Raw genomic sequence first — 24,460 nt, 5'->3', positions numbered from 1 at the left:
TGCTGACACCGGGCTGCGCCTGCTTGTTTATTGTTGCCCACCAGAGGGCGTCTAGCGGGTCACTAACGAAGTCATTTTCGTAATCAATCAAGTATGTAAATAAATAGACCACAAACAGAAACATTGCATTCTTTGAGGATTTTATTCTCTGAGAAAAAAAATAGTTCATAGATTATATGGGAAAGCAAACCTTTTGGTTGAAATCATCATGTAATGAATAAATTCAAGTAAATTGAAGTTTAAACGCAAGTTATTTTTCCCAACAAAATGTAAAACAGACAGACGGAAGTGTGTCGAAAGATACCATTGATGGTTACATGAGTCCAAAAGTACTGCTCTAAATATTTACAGTGGAGATGGCTTACTAGTGCTTTTTAGTGCTGCATTCACTCACATTTATACCAAACCCTTTGGCTAACGTAGACCCACCCTCAACGAAGCCTTCAGTTTCTGACCTATTGCTTTTGCTTTTTTGAAGGATATCATCTTCTCAGGGTTGGGTGATGCTGGGTAAGACCAGATTTACAGCAGTGTCATTGGCTCTCTGGTCATTCCCTTTCTGCACCCTGTAACCGGTCCAAAACCTGTGCCTGCCCTCCAAGGCCTCCATCCCTCATCTCCTGAAGCCTGTTCTCCTGTTCCCCTGCTTCAAGTCAATCATCTTCAAGCCTAGTGAATAAGGGCATAAATCTGACATTGTGTCAATAGTTCTCATTATGTATACGATACGAGGCAGGGGGGCTCTACCCTCGTGGCGCATTCATCAAACTGAAAGCCGACTCCTCACCGTGCCAGGCATTCCAGTATAAAGCCACTAATCATACAGTCCCCCGTTAGTGCCACTAATAGCAAAACAAATGAACCGTGGAACTAAGGAGTTAAGATTCCAAGGTTCGCTCATTTTAAATACGCAAGAAGCATCTTCTTTTAAAGGCTGGCCAAGAAAGAGGGACTTTCAGCAGGATTATTTATTCCGGATCAATATCTGCCATCACCAGAGACATCTCGTTCTGAATGTAACTTGCAATCATAGACTGGATTCGTGTGAAGCGAACACTGGTCTTTTTTTAAATCCTTCTTCAAACGTGTTTGGTTACAGCTTTGCGTCAGAGTTCACTGTGTGGAGGATTCCTCTTATCTAGGGAGTCAAAGAGAATTCCATATGTGTCCGGACACCTCAAGCCTATCAGGACCCAACCTTACAATGCTACATCAGAGAGTGCAGCAGACCTGACCAGGCCACTAACCGAACACAGGACAACAGAACCGAATAGACACTCTAGAGTCAAGAGGCCAGAGTGAAAGAGCCATGCAGGAGACACATATCATGCATTTACCCTGACTGGCCTTTGCGTATTGGCCAGTTTATTTTTTGCGTACAGCCAATGCAGGCTGTTTCTGACAGCACTGTGGGCGTGTAGTGAAGGACAAATACGACTCGTGTTACTGCAGTCCTGCTTTTTTCACTCATACACACTATACCAAACAAAATGGTAACAGAATTATACTAACTTTTGTCTGCAGCCAATTTCTGTTTGGTGCTGTTTGCAGTCCCGCAAGGCTTCCCAGTGCTCTGGAGAGCTTGAGATGGCTTCCAAACAGAACTGGCAAAGAGATAAAACACACACCTTGGAAATCATTAGCAATTAATATTTGTGGGGATGGTGGAGAAATTACGCAGTTAAACGCCGGTTTAATAATTCACACTATAAACAAGAAAGTCTCCCACTTCCTTAATAATTTAGACGTAAGCTAATGTTGATTTATTCAGGATGGCTTGTGCCACCGGGGCCGCCTGAAGTTCTCACATTTGAATTAAAGTAGGACAGTAGCAGGCAAGACTGTAATAACATTTGTATAATTTTATTATTGCTCTCGGCTCAGTTCATTTCCTCCTCCAGTAGCAGCGTGAAATTGTGTGATTTTCCAAAGCGCCCCGAGTGGACCGCTGTGGGGTCGCCCGGCGCTACAGGACAGGAAGGACTGCAACATTCTCGCAAGCTTGTATGTGCACACACACACACACACACACACACACACACACACACACACACACACACACACACACACACACACACACACACACACACACACACATGCACGTCTTCGTGCACATACAAACATGCGCGTAGGCAGTGCCGTGAGACACGTCCTAAAAGATTGATACACACAAAAATGTACAAGCACTGATGAAAGGTTACACAACACACACACACACACGTACATGCACACACACACACACACACACACACACATATACATAAAGCATTATTATTCAGGGACCTTGCAATGTCGTTCCAGTCACTGCCTAATAACTTATCCGGAGGAATGACGCGTCAATGTGACAGGGAAGACACCGACACCCTCTCATCCGGATGGGCTGGTAAATATTTCAGTGTAGCCTATGAGAATATGGCAGACAAAGGGGGACAAAATTAACCACAGACAGAAGAGTCTGGATCACTGCAGTTGAAGTGAATTATGTGCTCGGAGTCAGCAGCCCCACTAATCGTCTCTAAGCAATCTGAGTAATGCTCCAAAGTACAGTGACGCTCCCAGCTATACCTTAGTGTGACTTTCTATAACACGTCTTCCTGGACAGCGTGTTCCTAGAAAAAACGGGAGCTTGATGGAGGCTAGAATTGAATCCTGTACTAGATGTAATAACAATTAGTTAGCTGTTAAGACAAAACAGGCCTTTGTATACAAGAAAACCCTTGAATTGAACAATCCAATGCCACTCAATTAAAACTCAGCAAGCTTTCCCACTCAAACACAAGGGATATGATCTGTAATCCAAATGAACATCACAGGTTCATAACCATGTATTCAATATTTTGATAAAACAATGTTGCGCAACCGTTTTGGGGCAGAACACTACAATATAAAATTTCTGCTTTTCGGAATTGCAAATTTCTCGATAGCCAGTCTTACTGGAGGCCCGAGCACAGAATATGGCACATATATCATCCTCCAACACGCATGCTGTGTAGGATACGCGAAGTTTCAGTCGTGTAAGATGTTGCCACATTGTATCTTTTATTGAAAATGTTTTTCAGCAACAAGAAATAAAAGTTGCAGCTGAGCAATGAGCCTCCTCTTTCTTCCCCTTGTTGCTCTTTATAGAAGTGTAATTTTTTTTTTTTTTTTTTCATTTTAGGAGTCGAATATGTAAACAAACAAGTTTAGGCGTTATTAGCATGTGTGCGGAGCACCTGAGTCCACCCAGGGCTCTGTGGCAGGATAAGGGTGGAGACCTTCTGATTGGTCTCCTCCTGGGAAACCTCCACCTCCCACTGCTTTCTCAGCCCCCAACCTCTGCTTCCCCTCTCCCCCTCCATCTACCCAGCAGCCCCCGAGACATATCGCGAGAGAAACAATGCAAATTAGCTGGAGCCCAAGTTTTGATGAAAGACATTTGTTTGGGTTAAGTATTCCTCTCTCGCCACTGGGGTCTGACTCTGGCGGTCGAGTGTGACGACTAGCCACCCATTCAATCAAATCTCCGTTAAGAAAGAGGCATAACGTGACCGAGCGGTTGCGGTGACGGATCGAGCTGACTTTGTCTGTTCATTCAGTTCCATTTGAGTGTTTTAAGTTTGGAAAAGGAGTCCTGAAAATGGAAAACGAAATCAGAGAGGCTTTTCACGTACTGCTACGGTACACGCGGTGTTTGACAGCACTCGAGCACTGGGCCCCACCGCGGAGCAGACAATGAGTGTTTACAGGAGTTAACCAGAGGAGAAGCTCCCCATTTGGGAATGGCCTGGTCGGGTTATTAGGGACATGTTATTATCCTCGCCCTCTGGGAATACCACATAATAGGATTACATTTTATTAGACCCTTTAAGCTTTACATTGCACTCAACCCCCCCCATATTTGTTTTTGATTGTACGTCCAGTAGATCTGATACTGGGGTCGGGGAGGGTTGTATTATAAGGTAATGGCGTTTGAATGGTATTGCAAGGCAATGTTTGTCAAGGCGTTTGAATGTGCCTACTTTAGTTCACCGCACTCATCAGGGAAAATTATGATTTTTGACAATTAGTTGTAACAATTATGATGAACGATGTGTCATGAAGTGTTGATCTGGTTTTGAGTAAACGTTTCAGCATGTATCGCCTCAGATAACTAAGAACAGACAGAAAGAGCACTGAAGAAAGTTGAAGACACTCATCTATGACACTCATGCTGGGAAAAACCTTTTTAAATCCAACTCTCAAATATTTCTAAAATCTAATACATTTTTCTGAAGTCTAACAATATATATATAATTTTCGGAATAATTTTAGCACAAGTTCTAAGTTCTGATCTTTTACTGTCCCATGTTTTTGAATATACAGTATATGTGTGCCTTAACTTACGCTTGTAAAATCTTCAGCATTTGAAGCTGCTTGTCTGAGTCCGTAACTAAAAGAACTTTAGTTTCCCTTCAAGGTACAAGTGCTGAGGAAATGACCCCACCAAACACCACATCACTGCATCTCATTGGCTATGATGTGGAGGGGCAGAGCTACAGGTCAAACCTTAGAAATAGATTATGATCTTGGGCATGTTCAAAATAAATGACAGTTTAAGTTCACTGCCTCTTTTTTCTTCTCAACTGTCTTCAAATGTTTATTCATGTCTTTTTGCCCATGGCAAGCAATGAAGACTATTCATACAGGTGTTCATTATTTTGTTAACATTACTCATGTTTCATTAATGCAGATGTTTATACTTTGTTAATGTTATATAATGATGTAAATAATATTAGCTAAGGGAACCTTAAAGTAAAACCTTAGGAAAAAGGTTTAAAAGTCAGGTGTGACTGCAAATGTTATGTGTGTTGTATTTAAAAGTCAGGTGCTGCTTTATATGTTGTATATATGCTGTATGTGTTGTATTTCAGCTGTAAATGTGCATGATGAAATGTGTTCAAAATATTTTTTTCTTATTATGGTGTAATAATGTACAGTATAATAATATGGTGAGGAGTTATTATAACTATCAGGGGTTTGTGTCCACTGACTGCTCAGTTTGTGTATGGAGACAGCGCAGCGATGTGATTATTTGCCCAGAGGGCATCACAGTGAATGCGGTTATAAAAGCTGTGGGATTTGTACAGAAAATGAAATTAATTATTCAAAGCACAATTGGTGCTAGAACAGGACAGCAGCGTCTCATCTGGGCATCTCACCACACCAGGCCACACGAGACGCAAGAGCCAAGGAGCTCCGGATTTAATCCCGCAGTAAAGCAGAGCTCCAACGGACAGCTGGCACAGACTGGTCTGACCCTGCCCATGCAGTTATTCTACATCACGGACACAGATACATAGACTGGCAGCTCATGCTTTCCTCAGCAGAGTTTAAACACGTCTGTTTTCTCATTAAGAGCAGACAGAGATGAAACAGAGCAGATTTATGGCGTGGTTTATACGTGGCTAACGTGGCATGTGTTAGGAGGCTGAAATAACACTGTTGGCTTTTGACTGATAAACAACACAAAACAACAAAAAAAAACAACAACAAAAAAATGGTACACAGATTTCTCTCCATGGGACGTGAAGTTCCACAGCCCTCCAAATGACTTCACCCACCTTTGAAAGTGCAGCTCTGCTTTTTAGGGCGAGCCACATCTGCAAGCCATCTGAGCCATTCATCCAGCAAAACATTATTCCAAAGGAATTCTCTCACAGCTGTTGCCACGGCAGCGCAGATCAGTTCCAAAGAAAACAGGCCTTGTTGTCTGAGACTTAAAAATACAAGGAGTGGAAACGGCCCTTCTGAAAACATGACCGCGACAGATCTCCAGCTTTACGTGGCCTGACCTGCCGTCACAAATCTTGCGTTTCATGCTAGATTATGATACAGCAACAACAGGTGGTTCAAACAACAACAACAACCGTGTCGGGTCCTATCAAAACTTCCATTATGTGGCCTCCCGTATGTTCACGCCGTTATGAGACTCAGAGCTCACCCAAAACATACAGCCGCTCACATCTCTGTGCTTCTCAGTTATTACTCCCATCTGGCCTGCCCTCCATGTGAGATTTTTCAAAGTGGCAAAATAGTGCCATAACTCACAAGTTATTCATAAATCCAAGAACCCACCAAACCAGAAGCATATGTACATACCCAGAGTGCACTGTGCATCCAGGCGTGGTGGAGGTGGGAGATAAACGCTAAAGCTGGGTACTGTTTCTGTGTTTATTGTGATATTTTGTGGTTCCTATTAAGTTTTATTCAAAAGAAAGAACAAGCATATTTACAATTGGTTTACATCTTTTACATCTAAATCTTTTTTAGGTCCAGTAAACACAGACTGATATTTTAGCTTGAGGCAACATTCAGCAGCAAAAAATACTAAAAGTTCAGGAGTTCTACGCTCACACGGCATTACGATCAGTCAGAATCATGACACACAGCTCACAAGATGATATTCATCACTCTTTTCATTTATAACGCAGCTTTTAGGGCAGAGGTATTAGGCTGAAAATATCAGATTTTGATTTGAATATCCAGAATTGTCATAACAATTTCAGTTTCATGATCTATAAGTTCACCTTCGGTGTGAATACATTGTCCATGCACTATGAACATTTAATCAAACATAACTGAAATGAGTTACTTGTCCTCTGTTTAAACAGCAGCCTTTATGAGCTATAACAACAAATCTACACCTCGCCCAGACACTGGCAGTGCTAGATAAGGCCATTAAAATCAAAGCTTTTAAGATTTGATAATTGTAGTCATGAAATAAGAAAATCAATTAAGCTTTCCAAATGTTCCTCTTCCCTAAAATGTTTTAATATTATATAAAAGTGGCTGAATTGTGACTGTAACAGAGCCAATGCAGCTGCATGCAGGACAGGAGAGAGAAAACAAACATGGCATTAGACTTTTCATCCGGCGCTGATCGTCCGCGGCTCACCCACTTCTGCCAAAGCACACGTAAGCTCACGGACAGGGATTCAGAGGGGCTTTTATTGTGACCCCCAGTATGTTCATGCCTGCGCGTGGAGTTCTGTCTCCTCTGCTCCACCTCGTCAGCGTTCCTAGCATACGTACAGTACCGTGCAGGGAAACGGCACACGGAGGTCAAAGTGGGGAACATGTCTGTTCCCAGATTATCACTCAAATCCCCGCGCCAGGCCGTTTTAGAGGTGCCTGAGCTATCCTAAATATCCCACAACTGGTTCCACACTATCAATGACACATTATTAAAAGCTGCTCACATGCTAGTATGAGGATAAGATTCATTCTAACCATGTGCCATTTGACTGAGCGCCTTCTGATGAGTAATGGTATGTATTTGAACATTAGATATGACCTTCTAACAGCCATAATCATAGCAGAGCTCCTAACAAAAACATTCCTCAAGGAAAAGCAGGCGATATTCTGGCAAAATGGATATCTAAGAAGATGCATCATCTCCTTCCTGGTATGATACATTTGCCCACCCAAGTGTCCGACAAGAGGGACTTATTCTCCTGCACGAAGAGCGGGAGATGACGTGAGCTCCACAGGGGGCTCGTCCGGACGCAGGGTGGAAGTCCTGGCACTACACACAATAATCTGTGGATCACACACCACCCATAACTCATACGACTCACCAATGATATGCATCTCAGGTACGACACAACATGCTTGCCATGTTAAAAGCAGGCCATGTCTTTTTAATAATTAGGGTATATTTAATGCTTTTTTTTTTTGAAAGAATGCTCCTGAGTATGATCTATAAATCAACGAATTACTGGTTATTTGCTATGTATAAACCTGAGTTTAATTAGAACTATTAATATGCTATTTTGCCCTGTATTTTTCTTTCCCTACATTATGCAGTATGTCAGAATAGGGGGCATTCCCTGTTAAAATCATGACAATATAATTCATTCTAATTCATTCGCCTCTCTGGTTATTCAGTATGTGATAATACTCAACAAATGAAGATTTACTATAATTATCGATTTGCAAAATTTAGGAGAAGCCCTCGAACCCGTTTTTGACTAATGGCATTGGCCAGCAGGGGGCGACAGAGAGGGCCAAGTTGCAACGCCCTCACGAGAGGGAAGTGGGGCTTAACGCATTGAAACATGTCTGATTGACTGGGAGAGCTAATGAAGTCCATACAACACCGTTACCTGCATTTAATTAAAGAACATCGCCAAAACCAAAAATGCAACATTACACACAAATAATGAATGCACCTTTACCCATAGTTTGAACACTACACATACGGCGTGCTATCCTGGCTTTGTTCCAGAAAAGAGAAAAAGACTTTATACTCGTATGGCGCTATGCCATTTAGTGTCTGCATCCCGCAGTTTAAAACTGAATGCTTGGGAAGCGCCTCAATTTTCTTGAAATTATGCATGGTTGAGCATTTGAAATGAGCTGCTCGCAGGCGCCCCGGGCGCTGATTCAGATTTGATTGGGGCAAGGCAGGCTATGAGTGCCTGCTTCGCTTACACAGTCACGTCATGGTTGGAGCTTGGCCACACGGAGGAGAGGGAGCACGGAGCAAAAAGAAATCAGCTGCCCTTTTCCTTTAAGCACTCATTCGTTTATTTGAAAATGATGATTCTTTGCAACAAGTCCAACGACCTGCTTGGTCCGCCTGGTGTCCATCTACACTAAAGATTCACAGACCTTGATAGATCTGTGGGTTTGTTTTTTTTTTGGTTTTTTTTTTTTTTTTTTAAATCAAAAGTCTGACTAACAATCTATATAATTGTCCTCATCTGCTGCTTTTCCTCTCTGGCAACGAAAGACTCCATCCATTTGCAGAAATCGCCCGCGGGAATGTTACATCAAAACTAATCATAACGATTAAAATCAGCTTTTCTGTGGGAGAGCGGGGCAAATAGGCAAGTTGCGGGCAGGGGAGAAGCGCTTTGGTGCGGCCAAACGCCACTGCCTTTAAACTATTTTATGTAGGAATATACAAATCTAGCGTAAAGGGAGAGGTATATTTTCAGTGTAGCTGGGCTGATCCATCGCCAGGAGTTTTATTTTGCAGATTGGTTTAGACTAGGCAAGAGACATGAGCTAATTGTATCCTGATCTTTGCCTTGAGGGGTTTCGAAGCCCTGAAGCAAGTATTCTCTGTATTTTGTTCTGTCTACCTTAGCCGAGCTATTGCATTTCTCACTGGCGTAGGAAGGGAGGCAGATCGCGGGCGAAATCGGAGGCAAAAGGTGTGCAAAAAGCAACTTTATGTCCATCGATGTTCCAGGTAAGGGGGATTTATTTGCTTGGCTATTATTTCCGACGCTGCTTTGACTGGGACATTGAACGCGCAGTCGCTTTTACGCATGTGCCAGACGCTTGAGCGCCACACTTCCAACCCAAAAAAATATTTAACCACTTCCTGGATGTTGAGAGCTGTTTATAAACTGTATTTTCAGAGCCGACAGTTGAACGGAAACGTGCGATCCGTAAATTGGCGTCTGCATATTTCGACTTACGCCGAAGAGCTACCGCAGCCTCGTCCACCGTGTGAACTACGGGGCGCGTTACCGACGGCGCCTCGTCTCGCTGTCGCCTTTTTGCACGTTTATCGCCGCGGTTTTCCCATTTCGGGCCACTTCCAAGCTCGCTCTCTGTCCCAAAGCAGCTCCGTTTCCTGGATGCCCCAGATTTGCGAGTGAAAGGCGCCATTGTGGAGTCGTGCGCCTAGAGGCTTTTCTTATTTTGTAAGACAGGAGGCACCTTTTCCACGCCACGTCACTGCTGATTCAGTGAATCGCTCCTTTGTACGTGCCGATGCTTTGTAACGAGAGCTGCCTATTGGAAACTCTCGCTTTTCTTCCACTCGCCGTCTCGTGTTACTGACCCTGACTTGATCTGAGGAGCTGGACGCGCACTGTCCTGATTTTAATAATTGGTCGTTATCATTTGAAATACGAGGGATCACGTTTAGGTTGCGAAGTAGCGAGGAAAGTATGAATGACCCCAGGAGAAGAACTTTTTAAACACTTCTTTGGACTTTCCATGGACTTTATGTTGCATGGATTGTGTTTCTTTAACTTTACGATTTATTGATCTGATTTCTAGCCGATTTCCCTGTTTTCGTGGGGGAAACGGGGGCAGATTGTCTAACAAGTGAAACGTTTTGATTCGCATAGTCAGGCTGTCGGTTGCTGGACAGATCCCTCCGTAAGGAGTTCTTTGGGAGTTCAATGGTGGAGTATGAACGACATGCGCCCCTTTCTCCTGCATACGGATTCCTACTAGCCTACAGGCCAAATCATACACCTTGATCCCTGCATCCCTGATCCCACCAGCAGATTTTATTGTAAGGTACCTCTTCCCAAAACGGTGTGTTGTGGGGCCGGCGGTAACTTGCTGATTGAATTTAAAGACCTCCAGAGTCTGTTGGTTTCCCGGTCGGTCCGTTAGTGCGGACCGACGCGACGGTTCTGGAGGCTCGGGCTGCCACACGCGAACGCCATGCCGGCTGTCGCGCTTACGGAGCGTCTAATGGAAAAAAAAAAATTCTTTACAGCAATGAAATGCAGTAGAGGTCGCTGTTGTTAGAGTACCGACCAGACGGGTCACCTTAAGTCTCGGTTCAACCCGCTCGCTCGAGACCTGTCATAGATGTTGGTCATGCTCACGAGCGCGTTGTCCCTGCTCCAGTCAAAAACATTGCTGGAAGAAGTCTGGTGATGGACGAATAATGTCCTTTAAAAGCACTTAAGTGTAGCGCAGGAGGATTGCTCTCAACAATCTGCAGTTCCCTTCGTTGTGTGCGGCCCGGAAGGTGGTAAAGACAGTGGAGTTTTCACTGACCCCTGCTCCGTGTTGCTTATCAGACATAATCAGTTTAATGCCGCCGATTGAATGATGGAAATAGACTTTAATCAACTGACCATATAATGTATCAAAAGTATTGACAATAAAATGTACTTTTAAAATACATTTATTCCGACTCGGCTATATATCCACTCACGGATCTTTTAAAGCCATACAGAGCGTTGCTTTTCTTGGAAATTCAGCCTGTTTACGCACACCCGTTTGAAATGGTTTAAAAACTAAATTAACAAAATCTCTCTCTCTCTCTCTCTCTCTCTCTCTCTCTCTCTCTCTCTCTCTCTCTCTCTCTCTTCACTGACTGACTGACTGACTGACTGACTAAGCGTGTTTTGCTGAGTCTTCATGCGTAACCGTAACAAGTAATGCTGCTGTTGACAACAGACAGTGGAAAACTAGAGTCATGTGCTGGACACAAACTTTTCCTCTGGCTCCCACATACAGCGCAGCCCTCTGCCGTGCCAGACTCACTAACTCCAAGTGACAATGCTCCAGGGTGGGGGGTCAGCACACAGTCTGTGGGAATTAGTAAAGGAACAAATTACCTGTACCGGGAGTGTGATGTGTGATGCCTCATTTCTGCAGCTTAACCCAGGTCTGTCCTTTGAAGAGCAGCCTTGGGTGCCCCGAGGGGACCCTGGCAAACACCCCTGATCACACACGCGCGCACACCTCACTTTTAAAGCTATGCACGGCTTCTGCCAGGGTGCTCTTATCAGCAGCAGTCCAAATGCCATGCAAACGAAGCAGTGCGCAGAGAAGGCCTCCACTCTGAGGCAGGCTTAATTGGTAATTGGGGACCTAGGTGTGAAAGCCACACCTCTGGCTCTGACCAGGAGCCAAACGTGGACGTGTTTGAAAAGCTCTGAGTTTTTTTTTTTCTTTTTCCCCCTCTTCTTCTTCTTCTTCTTCTTTTACTGGTAATTATTGCAGTGGCAGCTGCAGTACAATTTTTATTTTCCATTTCTGGGGCTTCAGTTTTCTTCTTTTTTTTTGTATGTTTGTTTTTGTTGACTGCAGTGTATAAAGTGTTCAATGGTTCAGATCGCAGCCTTGTAAATTTTGGTGTTCGGAGATCTGGTAACGCAGTGCCACTTGCCAGAATGATGAGACACTAGGTACCAGGTCAAAAGGTCACTGCCTCTTTATGCGCAGGCGGTGCTGTATTTGGAAGCTTTTTTTTCCTCCTTATAACCAGGCAGGTCTTATTCATGCAGATCAGAGTGAACTTTAACCCTGGAGAGAGAGATGCCTAAAAGCATGGGATCCTTCCACCATGTTCCTAATCCTAATCCCAATCAGGAACGCCTTCCACCGTGTTCCTAATCCCAGTCAGGAACGCCTTGTTTGGTCTGTTCTGACAGGTCTTTACGATTGTTTGACATCTCATGCAATTTTCTTGCCTGCCTTGTAAGATTGGTTAATGAACTTGATGAAGTAAAACTGTTGTAGTAAAAATCTTTAAATGAGTAACAGTATTATCAACAGCAGATGTGAATTTGCTACTGAATTGAATACATGACTCTCCAAAAAAGCAATTATTTACAAATAAGATTTTAATGGAAACAGAAACAGTTTTGTTCAGTGGTATTATGTTCACAAGGGGCACAACATTCACATTAAAGCAATCTCACCTGTGGTCAGTAGTGCAGAGTCATCTGTTCCTTCAGTAATGAGTTGCATTTTTTAAATCTGTCATAAGGATAACCGCTCCAGTATGTCCAGACCGATGATCAACAGGTCCCCGGCGTCACCGCTCAGCAACCAGGGCATACCCACCCCGGCCCAGCTCACCAAGTCCAACGCGCCCGTGCACATCGACGTGGGTGGACATATGTACACCAGCAGCCTAGCCACGCTAACCAAGTACCCAGAGTCCAGGTGAGGTTCCCACCATGCCCACTTTAGAGGGCCGGACAATATGGCCTAAAAAACTCGATTGTCATGTTTTCTGAGATGACTTATTGACGGCGATATTTATGGTCCCGCAGTGAAAACATTTTTTGCAAACTCAGTGTTTATAAAGCATGTACGATATTTTGCATAACATTTTAATGTACATTTATGTTTTTTGTTCAGTTTACGATACAAAATGTATATTGGTGCTTTTGTTATAAAATCATACCTACAAAAAGGCAAGTTCTGTGTCATGTCTGAAACCTGCAGTATTTGATGTTTATTTTTAGCTTATGCAGCTGTAACGTCTCTGCAGCTCCATCCTGTGGGTTACAACCCTATAATGTCTCTGCTGTGCTGTTCTAAAATTGTCAGAATGATGAAGTTTGGCCTTTTAGGGCCTTAACTGGACTCAGTTATGATACTACAGCATGTTACATTTAAAATTCTGGATGACTGTTATTTTCATGTCAAGATAACTGTACTGTCAAGTTAACTCTTCACGTGCATTCATAAAAAAGTCAAATCATCTTGTACATGAAGAGGTTTGGTCTATGCCAAGAAACCAGGGACTGTACCAGTGCATGTTTAATGGAATATTGACTGACTCTCCGATAAATGGGTCATGTATGCAAGTCAAGGGGCCACTTTCAAAGCCACAGGAAAAGGGGGAGAGAGAGCGAGAGTGCGACAGCAATAGATAGACACTCTCTTTCTCTCCGAGTCTCATTTGGACCCAGTGCTCTGAACAGTTTTGTGTTGATTCATTTCATCAGCTAATTTAATGAGCCCACTCAGATGTGTAAGGGTAGAAAATGTGATGCAGAACCACAGTGGATTGGCTGCAGTATTTGTATTTATTAATCACGGAGCCGAATGTGAGACAAAACGGCCCTTATCTGGGTCTGACGGGGGTCTGGTGTGTCTGTGTGTTGCTCTCGTTAGCTGTGTGACTCCACGCCATCACCTGTGTGATGACACAATGTGCTTATCAAAGACTGACTTCCTTCACAAGCTCACGTTCAGCCCTGACTCCACGCTCTCGGACTGAAGCGCCACGTCTCTCAGAAGCTCGGTTCTGCCTCGGATCTGTATTCTTCCTCCCAACACACACTCAGCTCCTGGGGTGGTTGGTTTTAGAAGCAGCCATGCTCTAAGGGTGGAAGAAGGTTCATAAATACCTTTATGAAAATGCCCCCGTACACCAATGGGTATAACATTTCCACTCCAGATTTGTTAGCTTCATTGTTACTTAAATTACATTGTTCTCTTTGTCTGTGAGAACAATGTAAATTAGAAATAAATATGGAAAATGTGACAGAAGCATCTCTCTCTCTGTCTTTGGACTTAAAAACATGGTTTCAGTTTGAAAATGTGTATCTGTGCACTCATTACTGTCACAGTCAGGTGCTTCTGTATTTCACTTTTCCTCTGCCTCCCTCTCTCTCTCTCTCTCTCTCTCTCTATCTCTCTCCCCCCCCCCCCATGAGCAGGATTGGCCGTCTTTTCGATGGCACGGAGCCTATTGTTCTGGACAGCCTGAAGCAGCACTACTTCATTGACAGGGACGGTCACATGTTTCGCTATATCCTCAACTTCCTGCGGACGTCCAAGCTCCTCATCCCCGACGACTTCAAAGTGAGCGAGAGAGTGAACATTTCAGTGCATGTGGTCCGCACGTGTCGTACACACTATCATTAGCCATACTATTCAAAGACCGGTTGGCCTCTTTCTTAGGTAACTTAATAAGTGCACTATTACAGACTGTAGCCCATTTGTTGACATGGACAAATCATACCATACACTTTGCAGATGCCAAAACATGGGATGGACTGTAACTGTACCCCTAGAAGGTGGTACAGCGCTGTTTGTAATGTAGTGTTTTGAGTGTATGTGCTTGGCTCTTTGCTGATTAAACTGTATACACACTCAAAGGTGTTGGGACACCCAAATGGTTTTCCAAAGCAATCCAGCTCTTGTTCTGTCCACGAGACGCATTTGCATTCCAGTGGCTAACTCCCTCGTGTCATTTAGCCCTTAATTACAAATTTGCCCTGGGAGAAAATAAATAATCCCATTATCTGATGGTCTGTCCGTGAAGAAAGTATGTCGGCTAAAATAAGCGAAGCCTCGAGAGTGCCATGGTTCACGTAAAGGGTACATTTTTGCAGACACAATCTTGGAGAGTTTATGGGCAGCACTACTGGTTCGTTTTCCGGTTGTATTTAAATAGCCTTTTTTATATCCTCTCGCATTTAACTCGTTGGTGTGTTTTTTTTTTTAGGCTTTTAGATTGATGCTTCTAGCCCAGCTTGCTAAACATATTTGCATGATATGCACATGCACAATCTGTTGGCTTGGCCACTCATCTGAGATGCTGGAAAGCATGACCTCTGCTGTTCCCAAACACACTTAACTCGTCTGTACTGTCAGAGCGACGAGCGCGCTCTGCTTGGCTCTGGATAAGTGCGCCTGCCAAGCCGTCGACGTCGTCGCGTGCCCGGTGTCCGTCTCGCTGACTGAAATGCGTTCGTCTCGCGCAGGATTACCACCTGCTGTATGAGGAGGCGCGCTACTTCCAGCTGCAGCCGATGCTGGCTGAACTGGAGCGCTGGCGTCACGAGCGCGAGCTGAGCCGCGTGGCGCGCCCCTGCGAGTGCCTCGTGGTGCGCGTGGCCCCCGACCTCGGCGAGCGCATTTCTCTCAGCGGGGACAAGGCCCTGATCGAGGACGTCTTCCCTGAGATCGGTGACGTCATGTGCAACTCTGTCAACGCCGGCTGGAACCACGACTCCACGCACGTGATCCGGTTCCCGCTGAACGGCTACTGCCACCTCAACTCGGTGCAGGTAAAGAAGAGATTACAGTGGCCTGGCAAACAGCAGGCTCTAGCAATATTTACTTCATTATAAACCTGTTTATACACACACACACACACACACACACACACACACACACACACACACACACACACACATTAGTAACCAAAGCATGCCCCATGTTTTTCTCCTTTTATCTCATTCAGCTTAGGTAGTTTAATACAGTATGAGTAATTACTGTATCTATTTGTATGAAGGTGGTGCCAGTAACATGAAAATATCTGGTGGTTTGTTCTTTAATGTTTAGAATGGAGGTAAAAATACCATATTGTGATTTATTTTGCTACATGCAGATTTGACCTGCCATATTTTTTGTCAAAATTATTGTTGGATGCTGTGACTGCTATGGTGTATGGAAACATCCAGAGACACTGGCGTGCAGGGAGACTGGTCGGCATACAGGGAGACTGGATGGCATGCAGTGAGACTGGATGGCATGCAGTGAGACTGGATGGCATGCAGTGAGACTGGATGGCAACTGGATGGTGTGCAGTGAGACTGGATGGCGACCGGTTGGCGTGCAGTGAGACCGGTTGGCGACCGGTTGGCGTGCAGTGAGACCGGTTGGCGACCGGTTGGCGTGCAGTGAGACCGGTTGGTGACCGGTTGGCGTGCAGTGAGACTGTTTGGCGACCGGCTGGCGTGCAGTGAGACTGGTTGGCGACCGGTTGGCGTGCAGTGAGACTGGTTGGCGACCAGTTGGCGTGCAGTGAGACTGGATGGCATGCGTTGAGACTGGCCAGGAAGCTCACAGCACAGAGATTCTGGAGTGACACTCTAGAGCTCATTTGCATACTGCTGCCTTCTGCAGCGTCCAAACCGTGGAGGGTAGCACTGCGAATAAAGCTACTGAAGTGCTACTTTCTGAAGTCTTAGTGTTGGAGTCATTATAAAGTAAGGCTGTATGTATCAGAAGCAAAAGGTTTGACTGTCCAAACGGCCCAAACGCAGGCCTTTAAGTCTGACCAGGGGCTGTAATGTAATGGGTAACAGTGATTCATAGTGACGCAGTACAGAGGTATTAACTACGCTCTGCAGAGCAAGCACGGCATGATACTCATATGAAGCACAGAGAGTCACAGACTAGGTAGTACTGACGCGTATTACTAATGCATAAAGGAAGCAGTACTGACTGCTTTGTGTGTTGGTGTGTGTGGTTTAAAACTCTTTTTAAAATTCAGATGTCTTATCAAATTTGTGTGCTGCTTGTGTTTTCGTCCACTGTAAATATCAGTGTAATTATGAAATGACACACGCCATCATCTTGTCCGCTAAACCGTTCATTCTCATCTTTCTTTTGCCACCCATTTCTATTAAGTGCACCAGTTCTGTTTGGTCTCCATAAAATGTTTAGGCTATTTTAGAAAAGCCTGCCTTCCTCTGTATCCCCAAGTGAGGGGGGCGGGGGACAGTCACATTAACAGCAGCACATGAGGACACACACACACACACACACACACACACACACACACACACACTGGCAGGTAGCCCTCAAGCACGGCCCGTAATCCTGTTTGGTTATTAAAGTGAGCCCTGCAGTGGATGCTGTATCTGCGCCTAATGGTGTCAGGAAGTGTGTGTGTGTGTGTGTGTGTGTGTGTGTGTGTGTGTGTGTGTGTGTCTGGAGGGAGATGCAGGGGAGGGACTGTCGGCAGAGCGAGACCTTTGTAGTTTTGGCGGGGGGTTGGAGCCTGAAGCGACTGGACATGGGGGCCGAGGGGGTTGGGCTTGTGGGGTTCCAGCTCAGAGATTTTGTGCTTCCAAGTGGCACGGACTCTATTCCCTGGAGGCGTTTGATGGAATGTGGTGATTTTGGTGCCCCCCCCCACCGGTCACACATGGATGTCTGTGACACACACACACACACACACACACACACACACACACACACACACACATATACACATATATATACACATGCATGTAGATGTACAGTTGTACTGATCTTGTTTTCCTTTGTTTCTTTACTTGGAAAGACATTTTTAAAAGCGTGTCCAGTGTTTGAGTAGCGACTGCACCAGCCAGTTTTCTGAGCCTTGACCATTTATTCTCCTGAGTTCATGTCCACTTCCACATACACCTGTGATTTCATCAGGTTTTGTATACACCTGTGATTTCATCTGGATTTGTATACACCTGTGATTTCATCAGGTTTTGTATACACCTGTGATTTTTTTTTATTTGCCCCACCAGATTTTCAGTGGATCTCATATTTACACATTCACAGCAATTAGAATTAAAATGATGCCTGTGAGATGTTATTGTCTAAGCTTAGGCGGCGGAGAAAGAGCAGTATTTCAAATTCTGTTTTAATTCTGCCTATTAATTCTGGATTAATCCTAAATGTAATGGATTTGTTAGCGTGTCGGCATTTGCCTTCAGAGTGTTTTTGGTTCATAGTGAAACTACTGACCCCAGATAACAACTGAATTGTACTCTCCTGCACAATGGTACAGACCCCACACAAGACTTGACTTCTCATGGGGTGTTGTTTACCGTGCGTTGTGGTTGTGTAATGTGTTGTACTGGTGCCATGCCATGTGGCAGTGCATGCACTGTGGAGTGTTCGCACGTGTGTGTGTGTGTGTTTGATGTATTTAGGGTGTGTTTGCGTGTGTGGATGTGTGTGTGTGTGTGTGTGTGTGTGTGTGTGTGTGTTTGGTGTTTTTAGGGTGTGCATGCTTGCGTGGGTGTGGGTGTGGGTGTGATGTCTGGTGTTTTTGGGGTGTGTTTGCTTGCATGTGTGTGTGTGTGTGTGTGTGTGTGTGTGCTGTCCTCTCACATGTGTGTGCGTCAGCAGGTGCTGGAGCGGCTGCAGCAGCGAGGCTTCGAGATCGTGGGATCGTGTGGCGGAGGCGTTGACTCGTCGCAGTTCAGCGAGTACATCCTGCGGAGAGAGCTACGGCGAGCACCCAGCAACCGCATAAAACAGGAGCAACTGGACTAGACCACTCACAGGCCCCCAAACTGCCCCCAAGGGCCACAAAACAGCCCTGCAGGCTTACCAAAAGGAGAAAAGGGCCCTAAAGGGTCCCAGAAGGTGGCAGGCACTTCAGCAGTGCCCAAACATCCCACCAGGGTTGGACATTTATTTTGATCATTATTTTTTAAAAACTAGAAGAACAAACATTTGTTTGGTGTGTTAATCCTGATAGACGCCTCAGCATATTCAGTGACCCCTGATGACCTTTGGGGTGAATTGTGACTGTCCGCTCGAGGGCTCTGTTGAAAACATTGTCCCTTTCCCCACGTTGAGTTTGTTTTAAAACTTTGAAATTTCAACAGGTGAAGCGCAACACGCATTAAGATGAGCTTAAACAAAGTCGTTCTGTTTGCAGTGCTATACAGTATACAGTATATATAAATATGTATATATTTTGCTATTTCATATAAAATTTGACTCATGGATATTCCTAACCTCTTAAAGTATGAATATTCATGAGTATTATTTCTTAATCTGACATTGATAGATTGGCCATCAAAACACCTTTATCTACAAACCTTCACCGTTTTGTTTTCCCATATCAAAGTAGGCTTTTCTTCTATGTTAAAAGGTGCAGGCAAATATGTACTTCAGTTAATCGAAATGCAGCAGTCAGTTTCTGCTGTTACAGATAGTATGTGTTGTGTGAGAGAATCCTTACTCCGGTAGAAAATCGACCATAAGACCTATACTGTGGCTACGTAATATGAAGGGAACATTTTACGTCTCAGAAGCCCCAATTTAAAATGTACAGAAGGTCCAACTAATTTACTCGTAATTTATAATTGGTACGATGTTCATTCACAGACTGCAGTGTCTTTCGATTGTAAGTATGTTTTTCGTTGACCTCTGACTTCTTTTTGACTGAAATTTGTAATGGTCCACAATAAAAGTGAAGACTTTCTGAAAGCTGTCAAACTGAGCAAGTCATGCTGGTTTATCTCACACCAAGCCCAGCTGCTCTAAATCATGAAGAATGTAGCAAGCAAATGCAAAATAAATTGGTCCCACAAATTTTCAGCATTAGTCTTGTAGTTATTTATTAATTCTAGGGGGGAAAGTCTTTATGTTGTTCCTTTTATAGGTAGTCAGGAGTGTAGTTGACTGGATATCGCTCACAGAGACGGTATAGTGATTTGTACTGAGCAATTGCCTGTCTGTCTGTCTGCCACTTTCTCACTTTACAGCTGCCTGCTGTAGAGGGTCATGTGTTTTGTCTGTTTAAGGGAATGATGAGCTGTTAATTGCAAGGTCTTAAATGGTCTTTATTGCTTTAGGGAAAGACGTCACTACTTTGTCAGACTCTCTTTCCTGTCGGACTCTCTCGTCCAAGTAGATTAGTCAACTTCTCCGTGTTGAAAGCAGATGAAAAAAACAGGAAAAGGTGACCAGCGTAATATTTGGGCTTGTGAGGCCTCTCTAATTCCCCTCGCCACAGACTCATAAAAAACAGCTCAAACTCTAGGCTCCTCCTGATGTGTGGATGAGAGCAGAAAGCTCTGTTTCATGTGTCCTTACCCCAGGCAGTGGTACCTCAGAGGAGCTCGCCACAGCTGGGAGGGGCTTCCGGGGCTTCCGGGACTTCCGGGGCTCCGAGTGCAAAGCCTGCCGGAGTGCCAGCCCCACGTTCCCCTCTTAGGGCAGCACTCCGGGATCTGGAGCTGGTCCGCAGAGAGGGGCAGAGCTGAAGGTGTTTCACTTTGCACAAACAAGGAGCCGTGGACGTGGGTGGCTTATACAAGGTAGGACCCCTATAGGCGAACTGGGGCACTGTTGCGGAGCTTCTGTCGGTCCTAATTTGCGGAGCGGAGATGATGTGAAGTGCAGAGTGAAGTGTGAGGTATGTGGCTTCTCTGGCTTACTGAACTGGACCAGTCCATAAGAGAAATGGGTTTAGGTTCGGATTTTGGAGCACCCGTGGTTACGTACGTGACCAGGGCATGGTGGGGTGGATTTTCATGTCCTTAGGTTCTACCACTGCACTACCGTTCTCCGGATTGTTTTATCTTTAGGAGCCTTTTTTATGCACATCATGATTTTCATCCTGGATTATTATTTATGTTCTTTTCCTGGTTCAACATCCCTCTTGTCTAATGGAAAAAGATTTTGTGCTATTTACATACTAAAGAGAAGGGCCATTGACTAATCCATCAGTAGAGTCGATGCTTGATATGAGAGCTATACATAAAGATGGCCAGCATCTGCATCCAAGAGGTGAAGCTGTTGATGATGTACCACCGATATCAAAGCTTGTATTATAATGCCATCAAAGTCCTGAACTTTATCCACCACCAGCTCTTCTTGGGCAGCTGAAGTCAGAGCTGGTTTGCTGGGCACTTCCCAGGTTTCATGCCAGCCAGTCAAGCGACCGTCCTGCGGCCTCTCTGCAGTCCCGACCGACGAGGAGCGGCGTCACACGCAAGCCCTTCCTGGACGTCTCCCTCAGTGGGACGCGGCTCGGAGCCCTGCCCGGAGGCCCATCTGGCTTTAATTGCTTTTTGCAGCGTCTCGCTCCTCGCCGGTTTCCGTGCTCCGCCCATGCTCCCGTGCTCCTCGTCCGTGTTTCAGTTCAACCCTGGGTCTGCTGTCACCGCTACGCCAGCAGAACCCACTGTGACTGGGTGGAGCTGTGTCATACTTCAGCTTACAGTTACACAAGCACTATTTCCAGGTGAACTATTTTTGGTGGAGAACATGGGCTGAGTTTTTTTTTTTTTAAACCGCCCTCTTGGTAGTGAGTGGTTGTCCGAGACTGCGAAACCTTTTGTGGAGAAAACGTTTATCCCCTTAAATGGGGGCAGAGGTCTCCTGACCCCACTCACCCTTTGTATAGCTGGGGGTGCTTTGCTCAGCTGAAGGACAGAGCAAGTCCACTGGTTCATTTCTAGTATTGGAAGCTGAAAAGACTATAACCTCTACTGAATGAAGCTCACCCTGAGACAGCGCAACACTGATGGCATATTAAAGCTCAGCGCGGGCTCTGCCAGGGAGCTCATTTCAGAGTGTGTGTGTGTGTGTATGTGTATGTGTGTGTGTGTGAGAGAGAGAGAGAGAGAACTTGGAGAGCAGAGCTAATTCCAGTTTCTCAGTACTGTCGCTTGCTAAAATGAGATCCCTTCAGGGAGTATCTTTCCTCCAGCACTTAATCAGAAAACAACTTTTCCTAATTACAGCCAAATATCTGTTCTATTATTCTCACTTCTGCACACTATGATTTTTGGATCATTTTCTGAGTTGTGTTGAGTAGGTGTGCATGTTTTATTAAAATCTACCACTGACTTGCCTCAGATCTGTATTCTGCCTCCCAACACACACACACACACACACACACACACACAGCTCCTGGGGTGGTTGGTTTTAGAAGCAGCCATGCTGTAAGGGTGGAAGAAGGTTCATAAATACCTTTATGAAAATGCCCCCGTATGCGTTCATTAGTCCTGCACAAATGGGGCAAGGGCGCCTTGTTCGTTTGCTTGATGAATGCTTTGGTAAATTATCTAAGGCCTTCTAGCACTCCAAGTCAGATGATGATTTGTTGAACTATTTAACCAAATTCAGCCCTTACCAAGACAATAACTCATTTTTAACCCCACAAAGTAGATGAAGAGATCACATCTCAAACATTAATTGCCCTCGTGACTAATGTAGTGGTTGGCAGGACTGGAAGTCCCTGCTGATAAAATGAGATCATGCTGTTTTTCCTTTAGATTAGTGCAGAGTGTAACTCTGTCCAGTTGGAGTGACAGCTGGGTGTCTGTTTCTGGGGCTTTCCTGATTGAATTCAAAAAGACAATGTGTTCTTGCGAACTGGTACACCCTCATGCATCAGACACCACGTTGTGGTGACGACTTGTGACGAGGTGTCTACAATTCAGCAGAGTGAGACCAGGTATCTGAAGTTTAATAACCAGGTGTGCGGCCTGCGACCAATAGTTAGCCTGGAGCACAGACCTGCGTGTGGGTGGGAGCCAATCAGACAAGCCCAGAAGACCCACCCCTACACTGTTTGGTTGTGGCCTGTAAGTATCCGAGCCCAAGCCATCCCCGAGGAGACCTATAGTTCCCACACGCATGGCAGATTTCCAAGCAGAGGGTGGGGGGGGCAGTAATAACCGACGTACAGGGGCTTTTGCATTGTTTATTTATCAGCATAGCTTCAGGCCATGCCGCCATCTCGGTGAGACTTTTTCGGCTGGAGCACATTGGCTGCAGGGCTCCTTGGCATGTGCTTTTCCCGGGAATCATTTATATTCCACTCTTGAGGTTAGAGAGGAACATGAGATTGGGGAGACAGTCGAAACTCCGCCGCGATGTGGCCCCGGGCGTGCCAGAGCCACAGAGCTGGTACGTTATGGAGAATATTAAAATAGTTATTTATTACAGATTCCAAAAGTCTGTGCACTCCTCGAGCCGGGCCGGCATCGGCTCAGTGGCCCTCCGCTGCAGCGAGAAGGCAAACTGATGCAAGCGCTCCGGCAAACTTTCTCATTCACTTGGATGTGTGTTTATGGGATAAGAGCTTAGCGGCCAAACTCTGTTTTCAATGCACTCGTCTCATCTGCGCTGTGCCCTGGAGCCAAGTCTAGCAAGAGCACCATAAACACACCCATCCCCGCGCACACACACACACACACAAAGGCATGTGCACTATCTCTCAGGCGTGCGCACACGTGCGCACCCTCCTAACTTCCTGTGCGGTAAACACACCTTCTCCAGCATGTCCTCATTGCCATTCGTCCTTCATTTAGCAGGGTAAGTGCACCTGGTCAGCAACTCTCCCCGCAGCTCATGGGCAGACGCACGGAAACCTGCTCATCCAATGTGTTTGTATGTGCTTGGGTAATTCGGTTGCTTGCCATTGGAGAGACTGCCCATCCATCACGATGGAGCATCGCCCCGAGGCGTTCCTCTAATACAGAGGACAGACATGGTCCGCGGCTATGTGGGACACAATGGAGGTCTTTCAACAGACCTATAAATACATGGTCTGTCAGCGCGGCATGCCCACTGGCGCATGCAGCCCGCGCTGGGGCCTCAGGCCACCCATCACTTATGTTAAGATATTCAGCTGCTCGGGGCCATGACTAAGGCTGAGTTCATTTCAAGCTCTCATCAAAACCAGAGCTCTGCCGCTCTCTCTCTCTCTCTCTCTCTCTCTCCTGCAGTCATGTGAATAACTAAATACCAGGAGAGTGGAGAGAGAGAGAGAGAGAAAGGTGGGGGGTGGGGGGGGTGGGTGGAGTTATTCATTATGATTGAAAGCAAAACCATAGCTGAGCAACAGAATTATAGAAAATAAGGGGAAACGTTGTTGACCGACGGAAAGCCCTTCGGGAACGTAGCAGTCGGGTGATGATATGGAGAATACAATGGCTGACAGTCAGAAGACAATGAGTACATGACATAAATCTGGATTATTACGCTGTCACCCAGATATCTGAAGTGGCTAGAAATGTTAATGACAGCCTCAATAGTCTGATCTCCAATCACGTTACTGGCTCATTCATTTAGCAGTTCAGATTGGTTTCTGGATATTATTGCGGTGAAACTCAATTTTGTTTAGGCAGGTTTACATTCATTTTTGAGCAGCGTTAGAGTATTTTCCTCACAGGATATTCATCTTAAATCCTGACCCCTCCAAACAATCTGCGCTTCACATGTTCAAGAGCAGACTGCTAATCCAAAGTTTATAGAAGGACTCGTATGAATTTGCAGCCATATTATCTGGCCGTACAGCAAAGCAGACCTTGGTTGCAGTTAAGGCCTTTATCTGTGAGTTAATCTCACTGTGCAACTTATCCAAGCTCCAGGGTTGCGCATTCGCAGCATTCAGAAGTACCTACACAATCAGCGATGCCCTGCCTTGTTCTGTCTCCTCTTTTTAATGAGTAGAATAATAAGT

At 45.2% G+C, this 24,460-nt stretch overlaps 1 protein-coding gene across 4 annotated transcripts; it reads left to right on the top strand.

Annotated features, from left to right (window-relative positions):
* Nucleotides 1-8,516: 8,516 nt before the first annotated feature.
* On the top strand, nucleotides 8,517-19,576 carry LOC113585505 (BTB/POZ domain-containing protein KCTD1). Of its 4 annotated transcripts, none has more exons than XM_027023025.3 (6): nucleotides 8,517-8,646; nucleotides 9,116-9,220; nucleotides 12,503-12,681; nucleotides 14,190-14,334; nucleotides 15,240-15,545; nucleotides 18,376-19,576. In XM_027023025.3, the coding sequence occupies exons 2-6, from the start codon at nucleotides 9,212-9,214 to the stop codon at nucleotides 18,520-18,522; spliced, it is 786 nt and encodes a 261-aa protein (XP_026878826.2). In that variant the 5' UTR covers nucleotides 8,517-8,646; nucleotides 9,116-9,211; the 3' UTR covers nucleotides 18,523-19,576. The 4 variants fall into 4 exon arrangements, with proteins under 4 accessions (XP_026878826.2, XP_081551303.1, XP_081551301.1 ...); XM_081695177.1 differs by having other exon boundaries at nucleotides 8,520-8,646; nucleotides 9,145-9,220; XM_081695175.1 differs by lacking the exon at nucleotides 8,517-8,646 and adding an exon at nucleotides 8,661-8,852 and having other exon boundaries at nucleotides 9,145-9,220.
* The last annotated feature ends 4,884 nt before the right edge of the window (nucleotides 19,577-24,460 follow it).

The sequence above is a fragment of the Electrophorus electricus genome, chromosome 13 (assembly GCF_041902795.1).
Source record: "Electrophorus electricus isolate QZ-2024a chromosome 13, ASM4190279v1, whole genome shotgun sequence".
Lineage (NCBI taxonomy): Eukaryota > Metazoa > Chordata > Actinopteri > Gymnotiformes > Gymnotidae > Electrophorus > Electrophorus electricus.
Note: the sequence above shows the minus strand (reverse complement) of the source record. Positions and strands in the feature narration are given on the sequence as shown.

What these genes read in the sequence shown, in the direction of transcription:
- LOC113585505 (XM_027023025.3), top strand. An exon ending in ACCAAGTACCCAGAGTCCAG is followed by an intron (nt 12,682 to 14,189) that starts GTGAGGTTCCCA and finishes CCCCATGAGCAG; the next exon opens with GATTGGCCGTCTTTTCGATG. An exon ending in GCCACCTCAACTCGGTGCAG is followed by an intron (nt 15,546 to 18,375) that starts GTAAAGAAGAGA and finishes GTGCGTCAGCAG; the next exon opens with GTGCTGGAGCGGCTGCAGCA.